This window comes from Physella acuta, unplaced genomic scaffold (genome assembly GCF_028476545.2).
Source record: "Physella acuta isolate Inbredline_101_S28 unplaced genomic scaffold, ASM2847654v3 ptg000235l, whole genome shotgun sequence".
Lineage (NCBI taxonomy): Eukaryota > Metazoa > Mollusca > Gastropoda > Physidae > Physella > Physella acuta.
In genome coordinates, this window is record NW_026731754.1 from 179,977 (window position 1) to 206,091 (window position 26,115).

The window sequence follows — 26,115 nt, forward strand, 5'->3', positions numbered from 1 at the left end:
TTTGATGGGGTGGGCGCATGGTGGTCTGTTAGCAATTTGCTCAGCTCGTTAAAGCTCTTGGTATCTGGACTAGCTGGTGCGCATAAGTCCTTTAGTAGCCTGAATTGTTGAGGCCCTATGACTGTTAACAAAACAGCTCTCTTTTTGGCTTCTATCGTCACGTTGTTTGCTTCTAGGTAAAAGCTTAACCTCTCTAGGTAATCTTGAATGATTTCATCATTCGCATCAAATTCTTTTATTTGGCCATACAGCGCCATAATTCTAGAAATAATTAGCTAATAAGCTCTAGCAAACCTCTTTTTTGCGTAAGTAGGTGCTCTTTCTAGTAGATGTTTATCCTTCGTCGCCAGTTATAATAGATTGACGACAGAAGCCTGTGGTTGTATATAACACATTTAATGGGTCTAACTACCTCACGATGGTAACACACAGAGAGGACGGAAGTAAATGCACAAGGGACATCACTCAAGATAACAATATAAATATAATACTAATACAGAAGAGTGAGTTCCCTTGACCTCACAATTAACTCAATCTATTACAAAAATGAAATGCTCTGCACACTACGTATCGCTTTTTAAATTAAACTTTTTGAAATAGTTATCTATGCTTTAAATATAATTGTATTTCAACAAGAATAGATTACTCCGCGAAGAAGCGTTTAGTTCACTTCCTGTGAAAAAAACATTTTCGCGAAAAATTGGCTGTTGAATAGGATCAAGGACCGTGTAGAAATACGCCAGCCCATCATACGGTAGGAGAGTTGGCGTTGTGCCAAGACGGCTGTAGTTTCAAACGGAGAAAAGTTCTTAAACGATTCAGATCTGATATTTTCTTCTGCGTACTGTGTCACACAATCTCTATAAAAAGTAAGTTGTTATTTTTGAATAACTTGTTAATTATACTAATGTGTATACACAAACACACATACACACAAACACACACACACACACACACACACACACATATATATATATATATATATATATATATATATATATATATATATATATATATATATATATATATATATATATACATATATGTGTGTGTGTGTGTGTAATTTATATATTATTTTTTAATAATTTATATATGGATGAAAGATCTCAGAAAATTTATTGTAACAATACAAATTATATAATTGAAACATCGCCGAGTTTAGCGGACAGTTTATTGTTGTGTGTTGTTAGAGTGTGTCTAACTGAGTATGTTGACTGTATTATTTATTTGCCTGTTTTCTCTGAACAGGTCACAAATGCATAGGGCTAACATTTTTGTTGTTGGTAGAGATGGCTGCGGAAAAACCTCAACATGGTGTTCAATTCTGTCGAAAGAAATGGGTTACAAACCAGAGAGTTCTATCAAAATTGATGATAATCTCTGCTTGGGCATTGGTACAAGCGATTTTAGAAACGGGAATATAAATGGTATTAGTGCTATTGATGGGAAAGGTATAGGGTGCTTTGACATTGACAAACAATGTAACAATGTTTCCCTGGTTGAGGCCATACGAAAGGCTATACCAAATGAGGGTATTACAGCATTTGTGATTGTTATGAAGTATGGCTCCAGATACACTAAACTAGAGAAGGACACCGTGGAGAGAATTCAACATGTGTTCGGTGAAGAAGTCTTCAGAAAGTGGGGAGTTTTAGTTTTTACCCATGGGGATGATTTTGAAAGAGATTGTCAGGATAAACGCTGGTCGTTTGATGACTGGTATGCATTACAAATAGGAGACATAGCGTCACTGTTTGATGATTTTGGCCACAGGTATGTGTTGTTCAACAACAAAGCACAAGATAAACAGAGCATGGTGAAGCAGCTGATGGATAAGGTTGATGAGTTACGTGTTGGCCCCTATAAAGTGGACATGTTACAAGATGGTCCCTACACCAGAGGCATTTTAGGTGTTGATCAGTGTAAATTGAATTTACCACAAAGATGGCGTTTTAAAGTAACTTGTCGTTATGTTTGTTTAGGTGCTGTTATGATTTTGGTATTGGTGTGTTTTTGTATCAAAAAAAATAATCCGCCAAGAAAATGGTATCATTATCTAAAATTTTGGTAAATTTATAAAGCTCTATATAATCATTTATAATCTTTTATAATGCTATGTCTGCTTTACTTTCCTCTTTTTTCATGAATGATAAGTAAACACAAGAAATGTTGTCTATTGAATTTACCCTGTTTAAATATGTGGTTGTTTACGAGGGTCGCATTGTTACTGTGTAGAGGTATATCTTATAGATAAACAAATGTAAACTGAATTAAAAAATTGTAATGTTTTATTTTAATTCAATGTTCTACAAACAGTGTTTTACTTAAATAAGCTATATTTTGTTTTCAAATATGTTTTTACTATAGCATTAATTGTACAGGAAGTGTAAATAAACTTATATTAAAGTTAGCGAATATAATTATTTTAATTTGCCAAATTATTACACACCGGAAGACGGGCACATTCAAAATTATTCCCGTATTACAGACAGACGGGGTGTTATATCATTCCTCAACACAGTTTTAGAGACGGTCATATTTAACTCATTACAACAAGGCTTTCTTTATAGCAATAATATTTCATTAACAATCCAGCTATTTATCGTTATAGTAGTCTAAGCATATAGGCCTACATGAGTTATATAATGTGTACTTTTTTGTATTATGCCTTGTCTTATATGTTTAAAAGCTTTATATTTTATCTTAATAAACCATATATATCACAATTTCAAAATATCGATTTGAATTTTCCAGACATTACTCTCTGCGATCCATTATCCTAATATACAAAAGCCCATTTGCGTACTTCTCTCTCTCTCACTCTTTCATCAAAATACTTTCACAGAGTATGAGATCAGTATCTTCAGCGATATATGGAAAACTGGATACGGACTTCTGTTAAAAATAATGTTAGTTTTTTAAAATGTATAACGTACAATTTAATTAAAAAATAATAATAAAAATAAAGGAGAAACACAGTTTTTATTATACAACCTGAAAAAGTGTTTATAGTTTTGACAAGAACGCATTAAACAATGACGTCACATGCCACATGTTTTCACTGTAAAAAAAAAAACAACACTAATGGTGTCATCTTCCGATTTTAGAATATAAAAACTGAACTATTTCATTCGAATTTTATTTAGATCTAGATTCTATAAATCTACGTATTAAGACGTACGCTATGAAATATATACAATTTTATCGGTCAAACTAATACAAATTACTTTTAAAAAACAACATAATGACCATTCAATAGCCGGGTTTTTAACGGAATCACTTACGTCTATCAATCAGTGTGTGGATTTAATATGTTGTTCTGTTGACTAATAATCCATAGTCTATAATTTGGTTTTTATTTTCCTAATAGGTATTGGTAGCCGATGTAATTTTAAATGTATCTGATATTTCTCAAACATATATAAATATTAAAATATATAGGCCTGTAATTCACGTGTAACGGGTACCGACAGCACGTATTGAACGTGATGACGCGTGTGGAGTAGTTGGATTGAACTGCCTACTAATTTGGTCAAAATCTCAATTAATTCATTAAAAATTAATTAGTCATCCAATAAAGTCAAATTTAATGTCATGTTGCATTGTCTTCATGTCCTGACCCACGTTCAAACTACGAAACGTATCTATCAGTTAGAAGTGCTAGTAATTTCGCTCGGGCGTTTCGATCTAGAGTGACGACAGACTGACGACTGATGAAGAGATGAGTTAAATAAAAGCTTGTGAAAAAAGGAATTGATTAAACAGCGATTTTAAATGCGCATACTGTTTTTATAATGTGTATTTTTCAGTACTTCAAGCTATTTAAATTCATTTCAATGATGGCGGATGGAAAAGTGAAATTAAAAACTACTTTATTAAATCAAAGAAGATTACATCATGACATTTTATAAATTCAGCATTTTCGCTTGTTTCTTACGCAAATGATAAAGGAGATTTTATAGCAAATGATAAATTATTCTATTTATTGGAAAATATCATGCGTCTTGGCGAATTTTTAAAATTTCCAGCAAGCAAAAATGTTTTGTCAATTTTCAGTATTCATGGCTACATAGGTTGAGAAAGTTTTCGAAAATTTCATTTTCAAACTGAAAAAGACAATAGAGAGGTGTGTCATATGAGCACCCCCAATGTGAGTCTCATAAAATAGCAATTTTACTTTACCAAAAAAGAAAAAAAATCATTTATGGAGAAAATTAAACCTACTGACTCGCCCCTGAACTCATCATTAAGTCAACAAATTCTAGGAAATCTTTTAAGATTAGCACATATAATCGAAGCTTAAATTTTTTTTTGTGTAACGACAAAAAACTTAACATCTTTGTAAACATTCATTTTTTTAACTTTTAGTTACTTTGTTTTGGTGTTGGGAACAAAAATAATTACATAATTAGCATGGGTTGATCAAGTGCAATGTGGTAGATATTTTAAATATTGCCTTTTATTTATTGTATACGCTGAACGTACTGTTTAGTAATTATTATTTTTAATCAAAGACAGTTGGCGTAAAAAAGACACCTTTTTGTCTTTTTTGGGAATTCGTTTTTGTCTGTTTTTTTGCACGCAAAGGGGAATTCGCTTTTGTCTGTCGCACGAAACATGAACGTCGTCTTTTTTTTTACCTAACCATAGTGCGTACTTTTTTAAGCAGACGTTTCAATAGTACATTTAGCAGTGTAAAGTATTACTACGTTCTCGATTGTAAATGCAAGATCGAATAAACAATTTCTTTAAAGATCATTGTTCAAAGTTTCTGTTAGATGACTTTGCTTTGTACAGCAATTTAAAAAAAATCAATAACAGTTTAGAAGTCAGCTCTTAAATGTATTCTATGTTTACTTTTATCTATAGTCTTTGACTGAGTCGAATCCGGACAGCGCCCCGACAGAGTGTTATTTGACGCCCCGGGCCTTCTCGTGTTCACTATGGCGCCTACATTCGTTTAAGTGAACGCATTAGATTAAAAATAATTTGTGGTACTATAATCGTTTACTAAGTTGAATCAGGCGTTTTCACTGGCGCCTCAGCAGGGTGCGATTTGGCGCCCCGGGCTAGGCTGTCAGCACTTTACGTTTATGTTTGCGTGTGTTTTCTTGGTGTTTGAGTTTTGGTTTGTGGTTGGGCTTGTGTTTGCGTTTGCGTTTGGATTTGGGTTTGTTTTCGTTTGCCTTTTGTTTGCTTTTGTGTTTGTGTTTGCGTTTTTTTTCGTTTGTGTTTGTATTTGTGTTTGTGTTATGTTTGCTGTTTTTTATTTATTTTGGTTTCTGTTGGTTCTGGTTAGGGTGTGCAATGCCAGGTATATGATGATTACTAAACACACATGTAATAGTCCTTAACAGAGGCCAGAGCGGGGCCGGAACGGCTAGTATAAATATAAACATAAAATATAGTTTTGAATCCCACACCCTCGAGACGATTCTTTTTACGCCACTATCAGACATATTAAAAGAAAAGAAAAAAAATATAGTTTAAAAATATATTGAGGATACATACAAATATGTGCTTGTGGTATCAATGTTACTAGATTTCAAATTAATTATCTTTGTTTGCTGTTTTCTTGTCGTATACATCAAACGAAAGCACCTTTGAATGTGGGTTTTGTCAACTAATTACATATTGATATTTTTAAGAGGTGTAATATTTTTTACTGACATTCAAATTATATAAACGTACTAGCCGTCACGGGCAGGCCCTGCACTGGCATCTCTGAAAAACGTATCTGTAAAGGACCATAACTTGTGTGTTTAGTAATCAGCATTTACCCGGCATTGCCCACCCTAACCATAACCAACCAAAACACACAAAAAAACGCAAACATAACACTAACACAAAACAAACACAAACTAAAACACAAAAACAAACGCAAAGACAAAAACAACCACAAACACAAAAAAAGCACAAACACTAACGCAAACAAAAAATTAAACGAAAACAAATCCAAACGCAAACACAAACAGAACCACAACCAAACAAAACCAAAACACACACAAAAAACAACGCAAACATAACAAAAACACAAATACAAACACCAACGAAAACACAAAAACAAACACAAACACAACCACAAACACAAAGAAAACCAAACGCAAAGAAAAAAGCAAACGAAAACACAAACGCAAAGAAAAAAAGCAAATGAAAACAAACCCAGACCCAAGCCGAAACCCAAATCCAAACGCAAACACAACCACAAACGCAAACCCAAACTCAAACACAAAGAAAAAACAAACGCAAATATAAACTCATAGTGTCCACAATCTAGCCCGGGGCGCCAAATCGCACCATGACGATATGCGGCGTAACCGCCTGATTCCACTCAGTAAACGACTATAGTACCTAACTTATTCATACTCGAACGTAGGTACCATAGCGAACACGGGAAGGCCCGGGGCGCCAAAAAGCTTATCCGTAAATGGAAACAAATAAACATATAGGATTTGTAGGACCTGACTTATTAACTGTTATTGATTTAAAAAAATAATTAGTAAACAGTATGTTCAGTGTATAGTATTAAAAATACCAACGACATTGCACGTAATCAATCCCCGCTATTAATGTAATTTTTTTTTCCTAACACCAAAACAAAGTAATAAAAAGTAAATTCTTTCTCCCCCGATTTAATGGTTTTTTAAAGGGAAGTAACTGTGTTTTCCAAATCAAGGGACGCAAGGACAAAATGCAAATACATTTCAGACACAATTATTTTATAACCGATGATGCACTTTTTTTTTTAAATTTTATGTAATGTTCTTAATTGAAAATTATAATCTAATTAAGTAAAATGAAAATTGTTTTTAAAAACTTTCAATATTCTTCTTCTTCTTCGTTCTTAATTTTTTGTGTTGGGAGGGATCGAGCCTTATCTGCCAGATGGTTTTGAACTCGAGACTTTTTTTTCGAATGTATCAACCATGAGCTTTGCCGACTCTAGCATGCTTCCTTCACAATTAAGTATACGTGTCAACTAGTTACGCGCCATTGAGGCCATTGACTCCGATTTCAGCCTGCTTTTCTTTTTGGATTTGCTTCCATAGCCTGTGTCCAACCAAGAACAAACTACAAGGCAGCAGTTGTTTTATTTTGGAGTGGTCTGTTCTAGAAGAGTGGCTGTCCCCAGCTAACGAGCCTCATCTGCCCGAGGGTTCGAACTCGAGACTTTTCGGTTTAGCAACCATGAGCTTTACCGACTCGACCAGCCGACCCCTAATTGTTGTTTAAAATCACATATTTTGGCTGAGCATCGATCTGACCATGCTATCAATATTAATTTTAACTCATGAATTTAGACCATGAGCACTTTAATAATCTAACACTTAAATCCATTAAAGTATCGTCTTTTTATTTTTAGTTTTTTCTTATATTCCTTTGTAATGCTCCGCCACATGTAAGGTTTAGTAACTTAGCCAATGTAGAGCGTTCTTTAAAACGAGTGTTGACGCATAGTACTCATTTTGTAGCCGGGGTTGCGCCAGGTCACAAGGTTACTAAAAGGAGACACAGGTGTGGCTTGACTGTCGGTTCAACTCGTGCCCGTAATGACTCTGTGAAGGAAGCATGATCAACAGACTCAGGGTGCTAAGATAGATGCGGGGTCATTTGAGGCAAGAAATTGCACAATACTTCTGGGTTACCCCACCTCACAAACTTAAAACTCTAATATTTGACACTACTTAGTACAGGCTATATCAATTTCTTAGAAACGTAACCACGAATATTTTAATTCGTTTTTAGCAATTACCCACCTCTTCCTGCACAAAACCACGATACAATGCAGAAATGGAAATTCGTGACGTAAACCCAATAGTAAATATATTATCACATTTTTTAGTTAAAAGTAATTGCAGCGCCAGATATGTTTGATAAGATAAAATTCCTGTTAGTTACTTAAACTTTGGAAATGGTATTATCCTCAATAGGAAATGGTCGCCCAGTATGGTCCATTACAATATATTTTCCCCCTCTCCTCCCCCGCAATATAATAATATCTAATTCTTTATACATTTTTGAAAGTATATTATACAACTGCAGGGGCGTAGCGAGGGGGGGGGGGGGCGTGCGGACCGCACCGGGTGACACCATTTAGGGGGGTGACACCAAGGCAAAAAATAGCAAAATATATAGAGAAAAACTTGAGGGGGGGTGCAAATCGAAAGTTTGAGGGGGGGGGGGGGTGCAAATCAAAAACTTGAGGGGGGGTGCAAATCGAAAACTTGAAAGTTTGTCCCCGGGAAGGGTCGCAACGCCTCTGGGGGGGGGGGGGGTGACACCATTAAGTGCCGCACCGGGTGACACCCGACCTCGCTACGCCACTGTACAACTGTTACATCGGAATCTTCCTCCCCTTCGTATCAGAGCGCTAGTTTATGAGATTCTATAAATCATTTTATTTCAACAAATGATTACTCTCTTAAAAAATTCTTCCCATCACTCTACCATGTTGTGATACATGAATTGTCACTTCTATATAGGGGTCAGCTATAAAAGACATCACGCCTTTTTTGACGATTTTTACCCCCCCCCCCCTCTCCCCTCCGTCACACGTCGTCCTAAAAAACTAGACCCTCCCCCTAAAATGACGTCACATCTCAGCCTACAACCACCCTCGAAATTGCTTTTGATTTTTTTCTGAGAAACATCGATATTTTTTTCCAAAATCTTGTCAGAACTCTGAGTATTTTGATCAATTCCAATTACAATTTATTAAAACCCTTTTCTAAAACGCGAAATAACATCTATAATTCGTTTTCTAACATTGGTTTTTTATAATGCAAAAATGTGATGTCACACTATCTGACCCCCCCCCCCTCCCCCTTATCACACAACGTCACAAATTTTCGGACCCCTCCTCCCCTTGCGAGTGTGACGTCATTTATAGACGGCCCCATACAAGAGATCTTAAGTTTTAGTTTCGTATATTAGTTTTCTTTATCAGTGTGCACCATTCCTGATGGTGTTGGGGGTGGGGAGCAATTGATACTTAATACTTACTAAGGAAGTGGGACGGACAAAAATAAGCGTTTATATTTTGTAATTAAAATTAAATATTTATTCCATTTCCTTGTAATTTATGTTACAAACATTTCTTAAATGCTATATGTTTAGACACATTTTATTTAAATTGTGGAAATTATTACACTTGTATACGTAAGGATAACTTAATACTAAAACTATAACAACAATAGGAAACTCCGCGAAGAAGTGTGTAGTTCGCTTCGTGTAATAACAGATTTTCCCGAAAAACCGTCGGAGAATTGAGGTCACGGTGAAACGAGTGATAAACGAAAAGCAGGCGGCTGGTCGATCATACAATACACGGTAGTCGGTAACTTTGTGGTTGTATCGGTAGCGTTGTTGATGTGCTACGAAGGAGATATTTTTAGACGGAAATCGATACAACATTATACATTTTGGTGTGGAGATCTATGTCATAAGACTTCTTAATAATGTAAGTTATTAATTTTGGTCAATTTTGGCATATTTAAATGTGGACTCACAAAAAAAAAACACAGGCACACACAAAAGCACACACGTACACACACACTCATATATATATATTTATATATATATATATATATATATATATATATATATATATATATATATATATATATATATATATGTTATAGGCTGTATACCGCTTGTTAATATATTTTTTTTAAAATATAATCGCATAATAGCAGTAATATGTAACAGGTAGGGTGGGGAGGTGAGGTGAGGGGTGGGAGCAGAGGCGTATCCAGGTTTTCGTTGTAGGGGGAGCGAAAAGAGCAAAAAAAGGCGCAGAATTTTTAACACCTTCTATATACGTGTATTATATATATATATATATATATATATATATATATATATATATATATATATATATATATATATATATATCTAATATATAAAGCTCAGTTCTGTATGTTACGCATATGTTTGTCGTTGGTCTTGGATGGATTTAAGTGTTAGACAATCATCGTGCGCATTTGTCTAAATTTATGAGTTAAAAAATTAATATTGAAAGTGTTGGGAAATAATTTTCATTTTTCAAACTGATAGTAATAATTTTTTACAAAAATTCTAATTATGTCTTTATTTAGTCCTATAGCACTTACTTCCCTTTGATAAATTAGGAAAACACAATTACTTCCCTTTATAAAACCATTGCATTAGTGGAAAATAATTTACTTTTTATTACTTTGTTTTGGTGTTGGGAAAAAAATAATTACATAATTAGCGGGGATTGATCAAGTGCAAATGTTGTAGGTATTTTACGGATAAGCTTGGAGTATTAAAATTGTTCATTAAATTAAAACAGGCGCGTTCGTTTAAGTGAGTGCAAAAGACTATGAATAAGTTGGGGTACTACAGTTGTTCATTAAGCTAAAACAGGTGATTCCGCCCCGGGCGTTTATGTTCGCGTTAGTGTTTTCTTTGTGTTTAGGTGGGTTTGCGTTAGTGGTTGCGTTTTGATTTGGTTAGTTTTTGTTCTTTCTTTTTTCGTTTTTGTTTGTGTTTTTTTGTTTGGGTTTGTATTTGTGTTTTTGGTTGGTTTTGCGATTGGATTTGGTTTGTTTTCGTTTGCTTTTTCGTTGTTGTTTTTTTTGTTGTTGTTGGTATTGGTGTTTGTGGTTGGGTTTGTTGTTAGGTTTTTGTTTTCGTTTGCTTTTTTGTTTGTTTTTTCTTTGTGTTTGTATTGGTGTTTGTGGTTGTGGTTGGGTTTGTTGTTAGGTTTTTGTTTTCGTTTGTATGTGTAATTGTGTTAGCGTTATGTTTGCGTTTTGTTGTTTTGGTTTTGATTGGTTGTGGTTTGGGTGGGCAATGCCGGGTTTATGATGATTACTAAACACACAGGTAATGGTCTTTAACAGAAAGGTTTTTCACAGAAGCCAGAGCAGGGCCTGGCCGGGACGGCTAGTATATATATATATATATATATATATAATTACTAGCTGTATGTCATTACTTCGCTATGATATAAAATAAATTGAAAGTAGCACTCTGAAGAAATAAGAAAAAACACACAATGTAGGCCGACAAAACAAAAATTGTATCAATCTAAACAAAAAAAATATATATACACACAATACAACCAAAAACAATGAACGTAACACAATCTATTTTGTAATTCTTGAAAAAAAATTTCGTACATAATAATTCCTGGGAAATTAATTAAGACAAGTGAAATAGGGGAAATAATCACTCTCTTAATATAAATATGTATATATCTACACATTTAATTATAAATGTCAAAACAAATAAAAAAAATTACTTTAGAATATAATGAAATTGTTTAACACTATTCGTGTTTACAAAATGTTTTTGTCTATAATCAGAATTTAATATATCGTTATCATAAATGCTAAAGTATTACAGCATAATGAAAGTTTTTAAAATCAGAGTTGGTATAAAATCACGCTTTTTGATCTATTAGAAAAACATTCGGAATAACAGCCTACATTTTACTAAATATCGGTCTTTTAGTTCAGATCATATATTTCAAAATAACTACTGTTTCTTTGTGTTCTTTAAAGATCATTTTTAACATAGTGATAGGTATGGGTTAGATCACTGTATTGATCACACACCTGTTTACTGGAAATTGCAAAAACAATATTCACAGAGTTTTACGTTTAAAAAGCTAATTTTCTGGCGGCATTGTACTTTGGTACATCATTACGCGTTTTTCTACACGTACTTAACAGATCAGATCGGGGTGGGTTGGGGGGGGGGTTCAACTTCATTCACCACTGTCCGGTCACTTTAGGTCAATTATCCAACCCAGTGTACACCTAGGTGTGACATTAATGTCGCTCTACACAATTGTAGTGGTGAGGTGTGTGAGGGGGGGGGGAGATAACCAACTCAGAGTAAACATAGCGTCAGTTTTTAGATGACTGTTCTAAACATACATATATTAAACAAATATATATTACGCAAATATATATTACAGAAATAGATTTAAATAAGTAGCAGAGGTATTATGACAATTTTTTTTTACAGTGGGTTCCTTGGGGGAGGGGGGTTGTAACTGTTTCATATAATTTGTAATTGTAATCACTATCGCCCAAACTGTAAAAATAATACTACTTCATCGTGATGACGTTGTTGGCCTTGTCAAAATTTCCCCACCACTACGTAGTTTGCTCATAAGTAAATTTAAATAGAGGTGCCCCATCAGTTGTATTTGTTTCTGTATTGTAATTTTTTTTAAAAATAATCACACGACTCAAACTGTATATATAAAGTAATTATGTGTGAAGTTTTATGTATAACATTTTCTAATTCAATTATTCGTAAGCAAATACATTATACAGTTGCCTTAAACTTAACACCCCTCTTGCCAAGTGGTACTACCCTTAGAGGTTTTTTAAACATTGCAATGCATCAAAAGGTTATTTTTAGAATGGCAAACTGATGCAGCTGTTAATACGTGTTGTAAACGTAGACACAACTAGGCTAGTACAATAATGCTTAATTGCTGCATGAAAAGAAATCTTGTGATTTACATAGATGTGCCGACCAAAAATATTTTTTTAACAAATATCATTGTTTAAAACTTTAAAAAGTTTCCAAAAAGGCGCCACTTTGCTGAAAATGGCCAGAGGGGGAGCGGCCGCTCCCCCTGCTCCCCCCCTGCGTACGCTACTGGGTGGGAGGGGGGGGGGGTTCCATACATGCATTCATCCCTCTCCGCTAACTTCATGTCTATAACCTTATGTCGCTATACACATTTACGGCCAGTTCCGTTCTTGTGGTGGTGATGGTGGAGGGAAGTTAGGGTGCGATAACGGTCGGATACCCATTCAGATAATACATGGCATCATGTTTAGGGTATTATAACAATATTTATATTTTTGCATTTTTACTAATTTAAAAACGTAACAGTGGTATTATGACATTTATTTTGAATAGAGTGGACCATGGGCGGGAGGTAGTGGGCTCGGGACGGGGTTATAACCCCCTTACTTCTTTGTATATATATATATATATATATATATATATATATATATATATATATATATATATATATATATATATATATATATATATATATATATATATATATATATATATATATATATATATGTATATATATACATATATATATATATACATATATATATATATACATATATTTATATATATATATATATATATATATATATATATATATATATATATGCGTGTGTGTGTGTTTGTTTGTGTGTGTGTGTGTGTGTGTGTGTGTGTGTGCCTTATTGAATGTCACATTTGCTGTGATTATTAAGGACACCGAGATATCTGCCTTTGGAAATAGTGTACACATTGAATAGATCTCGGTATTGTGACTGCTCATGTAGAAGTACAAGTTACAAACCATAATTAAGATTAATAATTATTTCTGTGTAGAGAATCACACAAAGGTAATGTACAAGGACTGAAACTTCTCATATATTATTATATGTAATGAAACCATGAGCTAAAAGTAAAGTGTCTCGTATCGTGTTCTGTTTTAGTGTGTTTATTTGTGTTTGATTAAAAAAAACGTATTTTCTTCAAACAGGTCATCAATGGTTAGAGCTAAACTTTTCATTGTTGGGAGAGACGGCAACGGAAAAACTTCAACATGTAGATCAATTTTGTCGAAACAAACTCGCGACCAACTAGATAAGTTTATTTACATTAACGATACACTGGCGATTGGTATTGGTACAAGAAAGTCTGAAAACTTTGAGGTAACAGCCATTGATGGGAAATGTGTTGGGGACACAGAACCAGATCTGCCAAGCACATCCTTACTTGTAGCTGCCATAAGAAAAGCTATCCCACCTGAGGGTATCACAGCATTTGTGTTTGTTATGAAATACGGCACTAGATATACTAAACAAGAGAAGGACGCTGTTGATAAAATTAAACGTTTATTCGGCGAAGATGTCTTCAGAAAGTGGGGAGTTTTAGTTTTTACCCATGGGGATAATTTTGATCTTGATCATGAGGATGAAAAAATGGATTTTGATGCCTGGTGTAAGGAACAACAAGGAGATATTGCGTCACTGTTTGTTGAATGTGGCCACAGGTATGTGTTGTTCAATAACAAATCACAAGATAAACAGGGCATGGTGCTGAAACTGATGGGAAAAGTTAAATTGTTACGAGATGGTCCCTACTTTGGAGGTGGATTGTGTAGCAAATCTTATACCACATCGGTGGTTGAGTTTTTACGGAAGCATAGTGTATTGTGCGCCTCATCAATAAGCTTACTAGCTCTGTCTTTACCATTACGTAATACCATATGGCGGTATGCTAAGGCAGCAAACACAAAAACTATTCTGGCTGTTTTCGTCATCAATGCAATGTTTTTATGGCCGGCTAGAAGTTCAATTCTTAAAATGTCTTCAACCACTGATAAACATCTAGCTAAATCTACAAGTGTTATCGAGGACAGTGATAAAGAAGATAACTCTAATAATGATCATAAAGAATACATCAGATGTTTACTAAATAAACACAAAAGGACTATCATTGTTGTGGGTATAGGGGTTATAGTCGCTTACAGCTGTATTAAAGGTAATTGGTTCAGATCAAGGTTGCCCTAACAATGACCAATTTAAACATTTTTAAAAATAATTCATTTAAATGTCGGTCTATTGTATTGTTTTTAAACTAAGTTGTAACTCAAGAGACACATTAATCTAATGTTAAGTGAATTTTCTTCTACATGTCATATGCAATAAATAGTCGCTTTTTAAAAAAATCTAGGTAGGACGGTGAAGTATTATTATAATAAGTAATTTTCTTGTTTGCTATACTGTATGTAAATGACAGAGTTTTATCATAATAAAGAATAACATATTTTCGTTACTGAAAATGGTAGTCGACGTTCTAGTTCACTACACTTGTACAGTTGAAAAAATAGCCATACAATGTGCTCAAACCACATACATAGCATAGAGATAATAGTCATACATTTACTTCTTATTCTAAAAGATTTTTTACAATGCATGGTTTATCCTTGTAATTGTTAATGTTAAGATTTTGTATTACCTAATGTTCGATTTTTTTCTCATATTAAAATAATTCATTAAAACGCAATGGTTTAATTTTAGTTTTTTTTTCTAAAAATTGTTATCACTTTTCGCTTTGTATTGTCTTGGCTGTGGTTCAGGATGTATGAGAACTTACATGAGACGTATTGCAGACCGTGTTTATGGAGTCATTTTATAAGCAAATACACACTTTCTTAAAAAATAAATGCATTTTATTACTACACACGTATATAGAGGACTAAGGGTTTTATATATATATCGTGTAAGTCACATTGTAAACCACATACAGTGATAAGAATAATTCTTGCGTGACTAAGATATACATAAAATTTGGGGGTAAAAGCGTACTTTATTGCTCTTTAGCAAGTTGAGCCAATAAAGTGGTCTTCATGTGATTTAGTGATCATGAAATGCAAAAACATAGCGCAGTCACTTTAAGCTCAATAAGTCTTGCGTAAGTCATGAACCAATCATAGCAGAGTGATTTCTTACGTTTCCCACCATACCGAGATTGGGTTTAAACTAGAAACAACACTGTCAATTGTTTAAAGAATGTAGACAGAGAAAAGTAAATCTAAAATTAAAACAAAATTACGATTAGTATGTAAGACTGACATATAAAAGGGTGAAGGAAAAATCACTTGCTCGGAGCTGGCATACTAAGAGGAAGATAAAATAGATTTCACAAGTGTCTGTGATTTGGATATATGACATGAATGTTTAGTCAACACAGTACCCACCAGAGCTAGAGGGAACCAGGAGCATCCTCCGAACTATTGCCCGCGATCCGAACTCGAGACTTTGGTGCATGCAGTCATGTATTCTATCAAGCGACCACCTCCTCCCATACTCGAGGACACTGAAACGCGTGTGTGTTTATTGTTTACATATGTTACTGTATATTATTGAATACTTTGTAATTACGTATTGAGCATTTCTTAAACGAACGTCTTTATTAAGGGATTTAGTGGGACTAATCCTCACTTTCTGATGTAAACTTCCAATGCTACTTGCTAGACCTAAAACATAGTTATTGTGTCCTTGCTAATTTTATCTCAAAAAGCTTTATAATTTCTACAAAATCCTCTTTTGTTATTTTCGATTATAGGCCTATTTGTTTTTCTACTTCAGTTTTCATTCGATTTCCTCTATTATTTAAAAAAAAATAAACTACCACATTCTAAGCAATTGTTGTATTACATCTGTTACCATTATTCACTACAATGTATGTTTTGTATTGATTAAGTACAGAGGCATAGCGAGAGGGGCCGGGGGGTACATATGTCCCCGGGCGCCGACCTTGAGGCGCCAAAATGGGTCGAAAAAACTAAGTGAAATTTTGAGTGGGGGGGGGGGGGGGGAAGAGGTGATGTTGAAAGTTTAAGGGGGTGGGGCAAATTGAAAGTTTGAAAGGAGGGGGGGAGGTGCAAATGGCAAATTGAAAGTTTGTCCCCGGGCGTCGGGAAGGGTCGTTACGCCTCTGATTAATTATACTCTACATCTTCGCAAAGCTTGATGTATTTTCTTTTCTACGAAACGTAAATTTTCCCGAAAATCCTATCTAGGTCACGGATATAAATAGACGCGTTGCTGGCCTTTTCGAAACAGAAGTGGGAAAAACGATGCAGATGATGTGATGCACTACAGAAGGATTGCGCAGGCGGTTTGAGCAGACTATTTTGACTGTTGTTTATGAGTTGATGTTTTTAAGCAGCATACTTTGACTTTTGTATATGAGTTGATGTTTTTAAGCAGAATACTTTGACTGTCGTATATGAGTTGACGTTTTAACACAGTACTGCTTCAAAATGTAAGTATAAATATCATTATATATGTATCAATATATATATATATATATATATATATATATATATATATATATATATATATATATATATATATATATATATATATATATATATATATATATATATTGCATTTAGTATAATATGTCAATCAGTTTTTTATTGTATACTTTAAATAGGTTTAATATCAACCTTTTCATGGTTGGACGAGATGGCAGCGGAAAAACTTCAACTTGGAAGTCAATTTTGTCACAAGGTCATGTAGAACCATCGCATTTTATTAACATTGAGGGTGACCTCGAAATGAATGTTGGTACAGGCTTGTTTAAAGGAAAATCGATTACTGCCATAGATGGGAAATGTGTTGGGGACACAGAACCGGACCTACAATGTAGCATGTCGTCATTGATTCCTGCCATAAGGAAGGTTATTCCACGTTATGGAATCACGGCATTTGTGTTTGTTATGAAGTACGGCACTAGATACACTAAACAAGAGAAGGACTCCGTTGAGAGAATTAAACTTTTGTTCGGCGAAGACGTCTTCAGAAAATGGGGAGTTTTAGTTTTTACTCATGGGGATAATTTTGCTCTTGATCATGAAGTTGAAAATGTATCTTTTGATGACTGGTGTATGGAACAACAAGGAGATATCGCGTCACTGTTTGCTGAGTGTGGCCACAGGTATGTGTTGTTCAATAACAAATCACAAGATAAACAGAGCATGGTGCTGAAACTGATGGAAAAAGTTCAATTGTTACGAGCTGGTCCCTACTTTGGAGGTGGATTGTGTAGGATATATTTTATAACATGGTTGTTTATACTTTACAGAATGCTGATGATGTATATTTTGTCTCATCAATAAGCTTACTTCTTCTGTCTTTACCATTACGTAATACCATATGGCGGTATGCTAAGGCAGCAAACAGAAAAATAATTCTGGCTATTTTTGTCATCCATGCAATGTTTTTTCTGGCCGGCTAGAAGTTCAATTCTTAAAATGTCTTCGACCACTGATAAACATCTAGCTAAATCTACAAATGTTATCGAGGACAGTGATAAAGAAGATAACTCTAATAATGATAAAACGTATGCTCATAAAGGATACATCAGATGTTTACTAAATAAACACAAAAGGACAATCAATGTTGTGGGTATAGGGGATCTAGTCGCTTGCAGGTTTATTAAAGGTAATAATTGGTTCAGATCAAGGTAGCCCTATCAATAACCAATTTAAATATTTTTAAAATTATTCATTTAAATGTCAGTCTATTGTATTGTTTTTAAGAATAGATGTAACTCAAGAAACACATTAATCTAATGTTAATTGTATTTTCTTCTACATGCCATATGCAATAAAAAGTCATTTTTTAAAAATCTATTATAGGTAGAACGGCGAAGTATTATTATAATAAGTAATTTTCTTGTTTGCTATACTGTATGTGAATGAGAGAGTTTTATCATAATAAAGAATAAAATATTTTCGTTACTGTAAATTGTCGTCAACGTTCTAGTTCTCTACACAGGTTAGTTTACAAAATAGCCATACAATGTACTCAACACACATATATAGCCTAGAGATTATAGTCATTTATTTACTTCTTATTCTAAAAGATTTTTATCATGCATGTTTTATCCTTGTAATTTTTAATGTTAACATTTTGTTTTAGCTGTGTTCTATTTTTTTTCTCATATTAAAATCCTTCATTAAAAAGCAATTTTTAATTACAGTTTTTGTTTCTAAAATCACTTTTCGCTTTGTATTGTATTGGCTGTGGTTCAGGGTGTATGAGAACTTACATGAGACGTGTTGGAGACCGTATTTATGCAGTTATTTAATAAGCAAATACACACTTTCTTAAAAAATAAATGCATTTTTTACTACACACGTATATAGAGGAGACTAAGGTTTTTATATACATCGTGTAAGTCACATTGTAAACCACATACAGTGATAAGAATAATTCTTGCGTGACTAAGATATACATAAAATTGAGGGTAAAAGCGTAATGTATTGCTCTTTAGCAAGTTGAGCCAATAAAGTGGTCTTCATGTGTTTAGTGATCATGAAATGCAAAAACATAGCGCAGTCACTTTTGAGCTCAATCAAACTAAAGTAAGTCAGGAATCAATCATAGGAGAGTGGTTTCTTACGTTTTTCACGAAACTAAGAATGGGTTTAAATCAGAGACAACTCCATCAATTGTTGAAAGAATGTAGACAGAGAAAAGTAAATCTAAAATTAAAACAAAATTATGATTATTATGTAAGACTGACATAGTACGGTGAAGATAGGGAAGGAAAAGTCACTTGTTCGGAGCTGGCGAACTAAGAGGAAGATAAATATATATTTTACCAGTTTTTGTGATGTAGGTATAGGACAAGAAGGTGTGATCAACACCGTAGGCCTACCCATCAGAGCTATACGGAACCAGGAGCGTGCCACGGATTATCGCCCGCGATCCGAACTCGAGACTTTGGTGCAAGCAGTCATATATTCTATCAACCGACCACCTCCCTCCATACTAGAGGTCGATCTGGCTTTTTATGACAAGTTTTTTTTACGATAGTATAAAGAATATGTTAAAAACAAGCCAATTACTTAAATTAATGAGCATTAAATGTGCATTGCGATAGGACTTACTAAAATGTGTGAGTTGATTTCTAAGTACCAATACTAGCATTACGATTTTTTTTTCTGAGTGTTAAAACTAGCATGGCAAGAGTTATTTCTAAGTGTTAATCCTAATATCTTTAGAAATAACGCAAAACTGACAATTTATACACTACAGATTCAAATAAGACATTTCAAACAATTTCCCAAACTCTTGTTCCGAGTATTTCACTTCTATATTAACCATCTCCACTCGTACACACCCCAAACGATCTATAATAACACACTGAATCTACCATGTAATGCACATACAGCTATTATATACAAACAGCTGTTACTGTTAAAGAATGTCATTTTGCTTCGACATTGTCGCCGCGCCTGTCACCCAAGTGACGTAGAAAGTGTATTCCTTAGAAAACAGCTTTTAGTTTGCCTGATAAACAGGTATATAAAGTGTATACAATACCTACATTTACAAACTCACACACACATAAATAAATATGTATTTATATATACACAGTGGCGTAGCGAGGTCGGGTGTTACCCGGTGCGGCACCTAATGGTGTCACCCCCCCCACCGCACCCCCCCCCCTTTAAGAAAAATATATTATATACACTTGTAAGCATAGTTTTCCAGGCATCTCTTTGGGGGGGGGGGGGGGGGGTGAAAGGAATTTATATAGAAAACATATTTTTACCAAGGTCCGCCACCACGGAAAATGTTATCCGCCCCCCCCCCCCCCCCCTCCCCGGAAATATCAAGTGCCCCCGGAGAAAAAAGTCTGGAAGAAATACTGCTTGTAAGTATGTGTATACGCATGTGTAAAGTTTTTCAATTTTTTTTTCTTTCTGTATGTATTTAATTTTTTAGTCCCACCCCCCACCCCTCCCCCCACCCCATACATGGATTAACATATAGCTTATTACGATTCTCAATCAAACCGTTATCCTCAGGCATATATATATATATATATATATATATATATATATATATATATATATATATATCAAAGTTGAGTTAATGTAACTCCCCTTCCCTGTCACCCCCACGATGATTGCTTTAAACTGTGCTCAGATAATACTAACGATTCATATCTATATTCGGTTATAAATACAGCTGAATGTTGCATGTTTTCTCATGTTTTCCGTCATGGTGTCACCCCCCCCCCCCCTACCTCGACCCTATTCGGGATTTGTCCACTTTGCTCTTAAAAGACTATCTAATGCACTCTAATTAATCATTTAATGAAATGAAATTATCATATTTCTGTATATACTTTGCTATTTTTTGCCTTGGTGTCACCCCCTGAATGGTGTCACCCGGTACGGTCCGCACCCCCCGCACCCCCCTCGATACGCCACTGCACACATACACACACACACATATATATATATATATATATATATATATATATATATATATATATATATATATATATATATATATATATATATATATATAACCTGATGTATAGACCTAGAGACACATGTGTGTTTATTATTTACATTTGTTAGAGTATTTAGCATTTTTAAACAAACGTCTTTATTAAGGGATTAAGTTAAACTGAAGCTCAATTTGTAAAACATTGTAATTGTGTCCATGTTATTTTCATCTCAAAATGCTTTATAATTTCTACAAAATCCTCTATAACTTGAGTTACTTTCAATTATGTTTGTAGGTTTTTTTTTTACAAATTTTTTTCTACTCCAGTTTTCAAACGACTTCGTCTGTAGGCCTATTTTAGAAGAAAAATAAACGACAACATTCCAAGCCATTTTTGTAATACATCTGTTACCATTATTCTCTACATTGTACGCTTTGTATTGATTTAATATAATCCACATCTTCGCCTCGCGAAGCTTGATGTAATTTCTTTTCTACGAAGCGGAAATTTTCCCGAAAATCCTATCTAGGCCACGGATAAAAATAGACGCGTTGCTGGCGTATTCAAAAACAGCAGTGGGAAAAACGATGCAGATGATATGATGCACTACAGAAGGATCCAGTAGACGTCTAAAGCAGAATACTTCGGCTGTTGTGTATGAATTGACGCATTTAACACAGTACTGCTTCAAAATGTAAGTTAAAATGTCATTTTTATGTAAATATATTTAGAAGAATTAATATTATAAATGTATCAATATATCTGTATATCTATATTTATGTATATAAATAAATAAAGAAACATAAATAAATACACACACATTACACACACACACACGCACACACACACATATATATATATATATATATATATATATATATATATATATGATTTCTCCATTTAATCATGCTAAAACGTAACCCCCCCCCCCTTCCTCCCACTCAAAAGATTATTAAAAAGTATATGAAACTTGTAGGTTTAGATTTTATTGATGAGGGTCGAATTGGGACATTAGATTTAGAATCTGCATGAAAAGTCTGTATAGTGGTACTTTTCTACCCAAAACTGACCCCAAACCCAACCCTAACCCTAAACATAGATGCGAATGGTTTTCGTGGCTCATTACCCAGGCATACATGGCAATAATATATAGATCTCAAGAATTCTGTAACTCGATTTGTATCTCCCTTTCAAGTTATCGAGTTATCTGGTCGATAGATTATAGACGTCTGATAAAGGTTGTCACTCAGAGGTTGGCTATGGTTACATTTATATAGATAAGACGAAATATATGAAGTGATATGATTACATGTGTATTCATAAGCCTATGGCCAGAAATATGAAGTGAATTGTTGTCAGTGAATCTATAGTTTTACGTGGCGTATGCAGAATACTACAGTGATGGTGTGGGAGGCTTTTTTTGTTTTTTACTCCATATATTTGTGTCCATTATACTAATAAAATAAATATATAATTATATATATATATATATATATATATATATATATATATATATATATATATATATATATATATTTCTATAAATGGCATTCACAACTTTGAAATTGTAGACACACATCAATCAATCAGCAAGATCACATGATAGCCAGTAGCTGTAACTAAACGTATGACTTCTGTATGACATCTTTCATTTTCGGAGCCCATATGGAGTTACGCCCCTTCCCATTCAACAGCCTACTGTCTATGCCACTGCTAGCTTCTGTGTACTTCTTTTGCACATAGAAACCTTTCTCACACTGCCAGAGAAGGACATATGACATCAACAAGGTTTGATTTCGTCTAAGCGGTTCTAAAGCTAGCGTATTTTGACCTATAGAAAGATTGCTATTTTTCTTGTTACATCACGTTAACACACTTAAATACAAAGACGACACTTAGTTCACCCTACTCTCATCTTTTTGCCCATTCTTAGATTCTCTGTTCTCTATGATCATATTTGGCCCAATATACATTCATATATGTTAGATAATTATAAGGTAATCTAGCACGATTCAAAAATATACAAGAATGTGCAAATATTGTTAAATATATTTTATAGCGCGCAAGTATCTCTCCTGTTCACGTCCTCTCTCTTATCTAAGTATATTGACAAACAGTGTTTCTTCCAGACTTTTTTCTCCGGGGGGGCACTTGAAATCTTCGGGGGGGGGGGGTGGTAAACTTTCTTCGGGGGGGGGCGGACACTGTTAAAAGTATATATTTTCTATATAAATTATATAAATTTCATTTCGTTCGGGGGGGCGGTAAAAATTTTTCGGGGGGGTCTTCGCCCCCCCGAAGAGATGCCTAGAAGAAACTCTGTTGACAAAGCTAACCGATTTATTTTAAAACTATCATAACACACACATCTAATCATAACCAAAAATATTTTCATATTATTATATTTTTATGAAATCCTAAATTACATTTAGTATAACGTGTAAATCAGTTCTTCATTTTATTTTTTAATAGGTCTAATATCAACCTTTTCATTGTTGGACGAGATGGCAATGGAAAAACTTCAACTTGGAAGTCGATTTTGTCACAACAAGGTCGTGTAGTACCATCGCATTTTATAAACATTGAAGGTAACCTCAACATGAATGTTGGTACAGGCATGTTTGATGGAAGACTGATTACCGCCATTGATGGGAAATGTATTGGAGACGCAGAACCGGATCTACCAAGCATACCGTCTTTGAAATCTGCCATAAACAAGGCTATCCCACGTGATGGTATCACAGCCTTTGTGTTTGTTATGAAGTACGGTACTAGATACACTAAACAAGAGAAGGACGCTGTGGAGAGAGCTAAACTTTTATTCGGTGAATACGTCTTCAGAAAGTGGGGAGTTTTAGTTTTTACTCATGGGGATAATTTTTATCTTGATCATGAGGATGATAAAATGGATTTTAATGACTGGTGTGAGCAACAACAAGGAGATATCGCGTCACTGTTTGCTGAGTGTGGCCACAGGTATGTGTTGTTCAATAACAAATCACAAGATAAACAGAGCATGGTGAAGCAGCTGATGGAAAATGTTAATTTGTTACGAGCTGGTCCCTACTTTGGAGAGAAGCCCTTTCCTAAGATCTTTCCTATCTTATTATTTATTTCGTTGTTTTTCATCTTTGATGGATTTTGGTGCCATTTTGCAACATCTTATGTCATTTTGGTTGGAGTGGATAACCCTTTTGTAGGTTTAGTTTTTGGATTTACTGGATGTTTTCTTTTTGTGAAGTTACGTAATCAAAGAGTGGGATTAGATGCGCCATGTACAACGTTCCTGATCATTTGTATTTTTCGGTTTTTGCACATCACGCTGTACTCTTTATATAGTTGGTACTATGAAGCTGGAAGAAAACTTGTAAACATGGACGCTTCAAACTACGTAAATGAAGAAGTAGAAAACAAAAGCACTTAATGCATGCTTTCCTTCTCATAAAACAGCTGTTATCAGACGCTTGTACAGCTTAGTAGAGTATAATAAAAATGTCCAGAACTAGAACCAATGTATGTATTATTTTAAGAATAGAAATGTATCATTATTACTCATTTAAACCCTGAACAATATCATAAGACATAATATTATAAAGAATGTTCATGTTGCCATTATAATGTGTTTTTGTAGAAATTGCATTTAATGTAAACTAACAGTATATCTATACGTGTATCATACATAGATCATCATAATTTCTTCCCGTTCGTGCCCAAGACACATGGGGCAGATGGAGTAGAGTTAATCTGCTTTAATTACCATGTTATGCAGGGAATAATGTGGTCAGCACTATGTCAAGCCTTTGTTTTCCCTAAATTGTGTCAGGTTTCTATCTGTTTGTTTGACTCACGGACGTCCAAGAGACTCAAGCACTGGATCCGAATTTGAGACTTTTATGTTAGAAGATTAGCGCTCTATTACTCGGCCATACACTGTGGGCTATGGCGGTCTTGAGAGTTTTTGAAGTTCGCTTGTTGATGTGACTTTGGACATGTGTTCTGTTATATTCACTGCAGCATTCCATACATTTCCTAATTTTAACGGATTCCCAATTTGGCAAAGCTTTTTTTTATTTAGCAACTTGATTTAAAGCTTTATGAATATGTTACGCTGACTTTTAAAGTGTCTGCTTGCTTTTGTATGTTATTTGTGCTTCAATAGTCTATCTAATCAATTCATAACAGTATGTTACAATATAATACTTCAAAGTATACAATTTTAATTACTTTTATTGTTTAAAACAAATTGCAGAAAAAACTTTGACATAACTAAATATCTTGACATACTTGCCTTTGATTTTTTTCCCATCAGTTTATTTTAACGTTTACTTTCTTCATTAATTTTAATATATGGCATTGTAAACATTTTGCAGATCAATATCATATGAGTTCATCATAACTAGATAAATAAATTATTTAAAAAAAAATGGGTTTTGGTTTGTGCTTGAATTTTTGGTGTGTCGATTTAACAAAAACAAAACAAGTTAATAAAAAGTCTAGTGACAATTTAAGCGCAATTTCCTTATGTTATCCATAACAATTTTAAATCGAGATAAATCATATATTCAGCAAATTTTTTGCGACCGAACGAAAGGATATTTTTGAAAACTTTCTTCGGCAATATTGGTTTAAATTATGGCAGGAATCGATTGGTAAATGTTTCAAGTCGCTAAGTGGTCTGGTTGCCGAGATATGGGCCAAAAACTGCATTTTTTTTCGAGGTTTTTTGGCTTTTCCGGGAAATCCAGGAAGGAATTCCGGGAATTGTTTTGGCGCACAATCATCCTCGGAACTTGCTTAACATATTTCCTTTTGGAACTAGTCCTCGATATTGCTTTGTTGAGGAGGAGATACGACTTAAAGCTGCGGACACCCATCCATCCATCCAGAAATAACAAATTAATAATCGCAATTGTCAGTATGGAAATTGCGCTAAAAACTAACAAAAAAAAAAAAACAAAAAACAACCACACATTTGTTAAAAGACAATAAAGTTGATATGTTAAACAAAATATTTACTTGGTATTTGCCACAACATGTCAGTGTTTCTTTCAGACCTTTTTTTCTAAGGGGGGGGGCTGATAATTTTTATTTTATTTATAAATTCAAAGTCGTTCGTAGAGGGGAAGGCTGTAGACTTTATTAGTGCCCCCCCACCCACACCCGAAGAGATGCTGAAAGAATCTGTGCCATCCATGAATTTAAGCGCCCTAAGAAGATAATTATGATATTTTGGTTAGACCTAGATTCTAGATTTTACATCTAGGAAGATTGACTTTCCATTCCTCC

At 34.2% G+C, this 26,115-nt stretch overlaps 3 protein-coding genes across 4 annotated transcripts; all 3 read left to right on the top strand.

Annotated features, from left to right (window-relative positions):
* The first annotated feature begins 762 nt into the window (after positions 1 to 762).
* Positions 763 to 2,295, top strand: LOC131938116 (uncharacterized). Its single transcript, XM_059296019.1, has 2 exons — positions 763 to 869; positions 1,249 to 2,295. Exon 2 carries the CDS (start codon positions 1,256 to 1,258, stop codon positions 2,069 to 2,071), a length of 816 nt encoding a protein of 271 aa, XP_059152002.1. The 5' UTR covers positions 763 to 869; positions 1,249 to 1,255; the 3' UTR covers positions 2,072 to 2,295.
* Positions 2,296 to 9,300: 7,005 nt separating this feature from the next.
* On the top strand, positions 9,301 to 15,063 carry LOC131938117 (uncharacterized). Its single transcript, XM_059296020.1, has 2 exons — positions 9,301 to 9,460; positions 13,544 to 15,063. Coding segments are annotated over exons 1-2 (1,035 nt in total). The 5' UTR covers positions 9,301 to 9,458; the 3' UTR covers positions 14,577 to 15,063.
* A 1,739-nt stretch (positions 15,064 to 16,802) lies between these two features.
* LOC131938143 (uncharacterized) lies at positions 16,803 to 25,238 on the top strand. Of its 2 annotated transcripts, none has more exons than XM_059296056.1 (2): positions 16,803 to 16,836; positions 23,302 to 25,238. In XM_059296056.1, coding segments are annotated over exons 1-2 (954 nt in total). In that variant the 5' UTR covers positions 16,803 to 16,834; the 3' UTR covers positions 24,254 to 25,238. The 2 variants fall into 2 exon arrangements, with proteins under 2 accessions (XP_059152039.1, XP_059152038.1); XM_059296055.1 differs by lacking the exon at positions 16,803 to 16,836 and adding an exon at positions 21,378 to 21,523.
* Positions 25,239 to 26,115: the final 877 nt, after the last annotated feature.

Bases quoted from the DNA above. Each gene is read 5' to 3' on its own strand.
- LOC131938116 (XM_059296019.1), top strand. From the start codon at position 1,256: ATGCATAGGGCTAACATTTTTGTTGTTGGTAGAGATGGCTGCGGAAAA.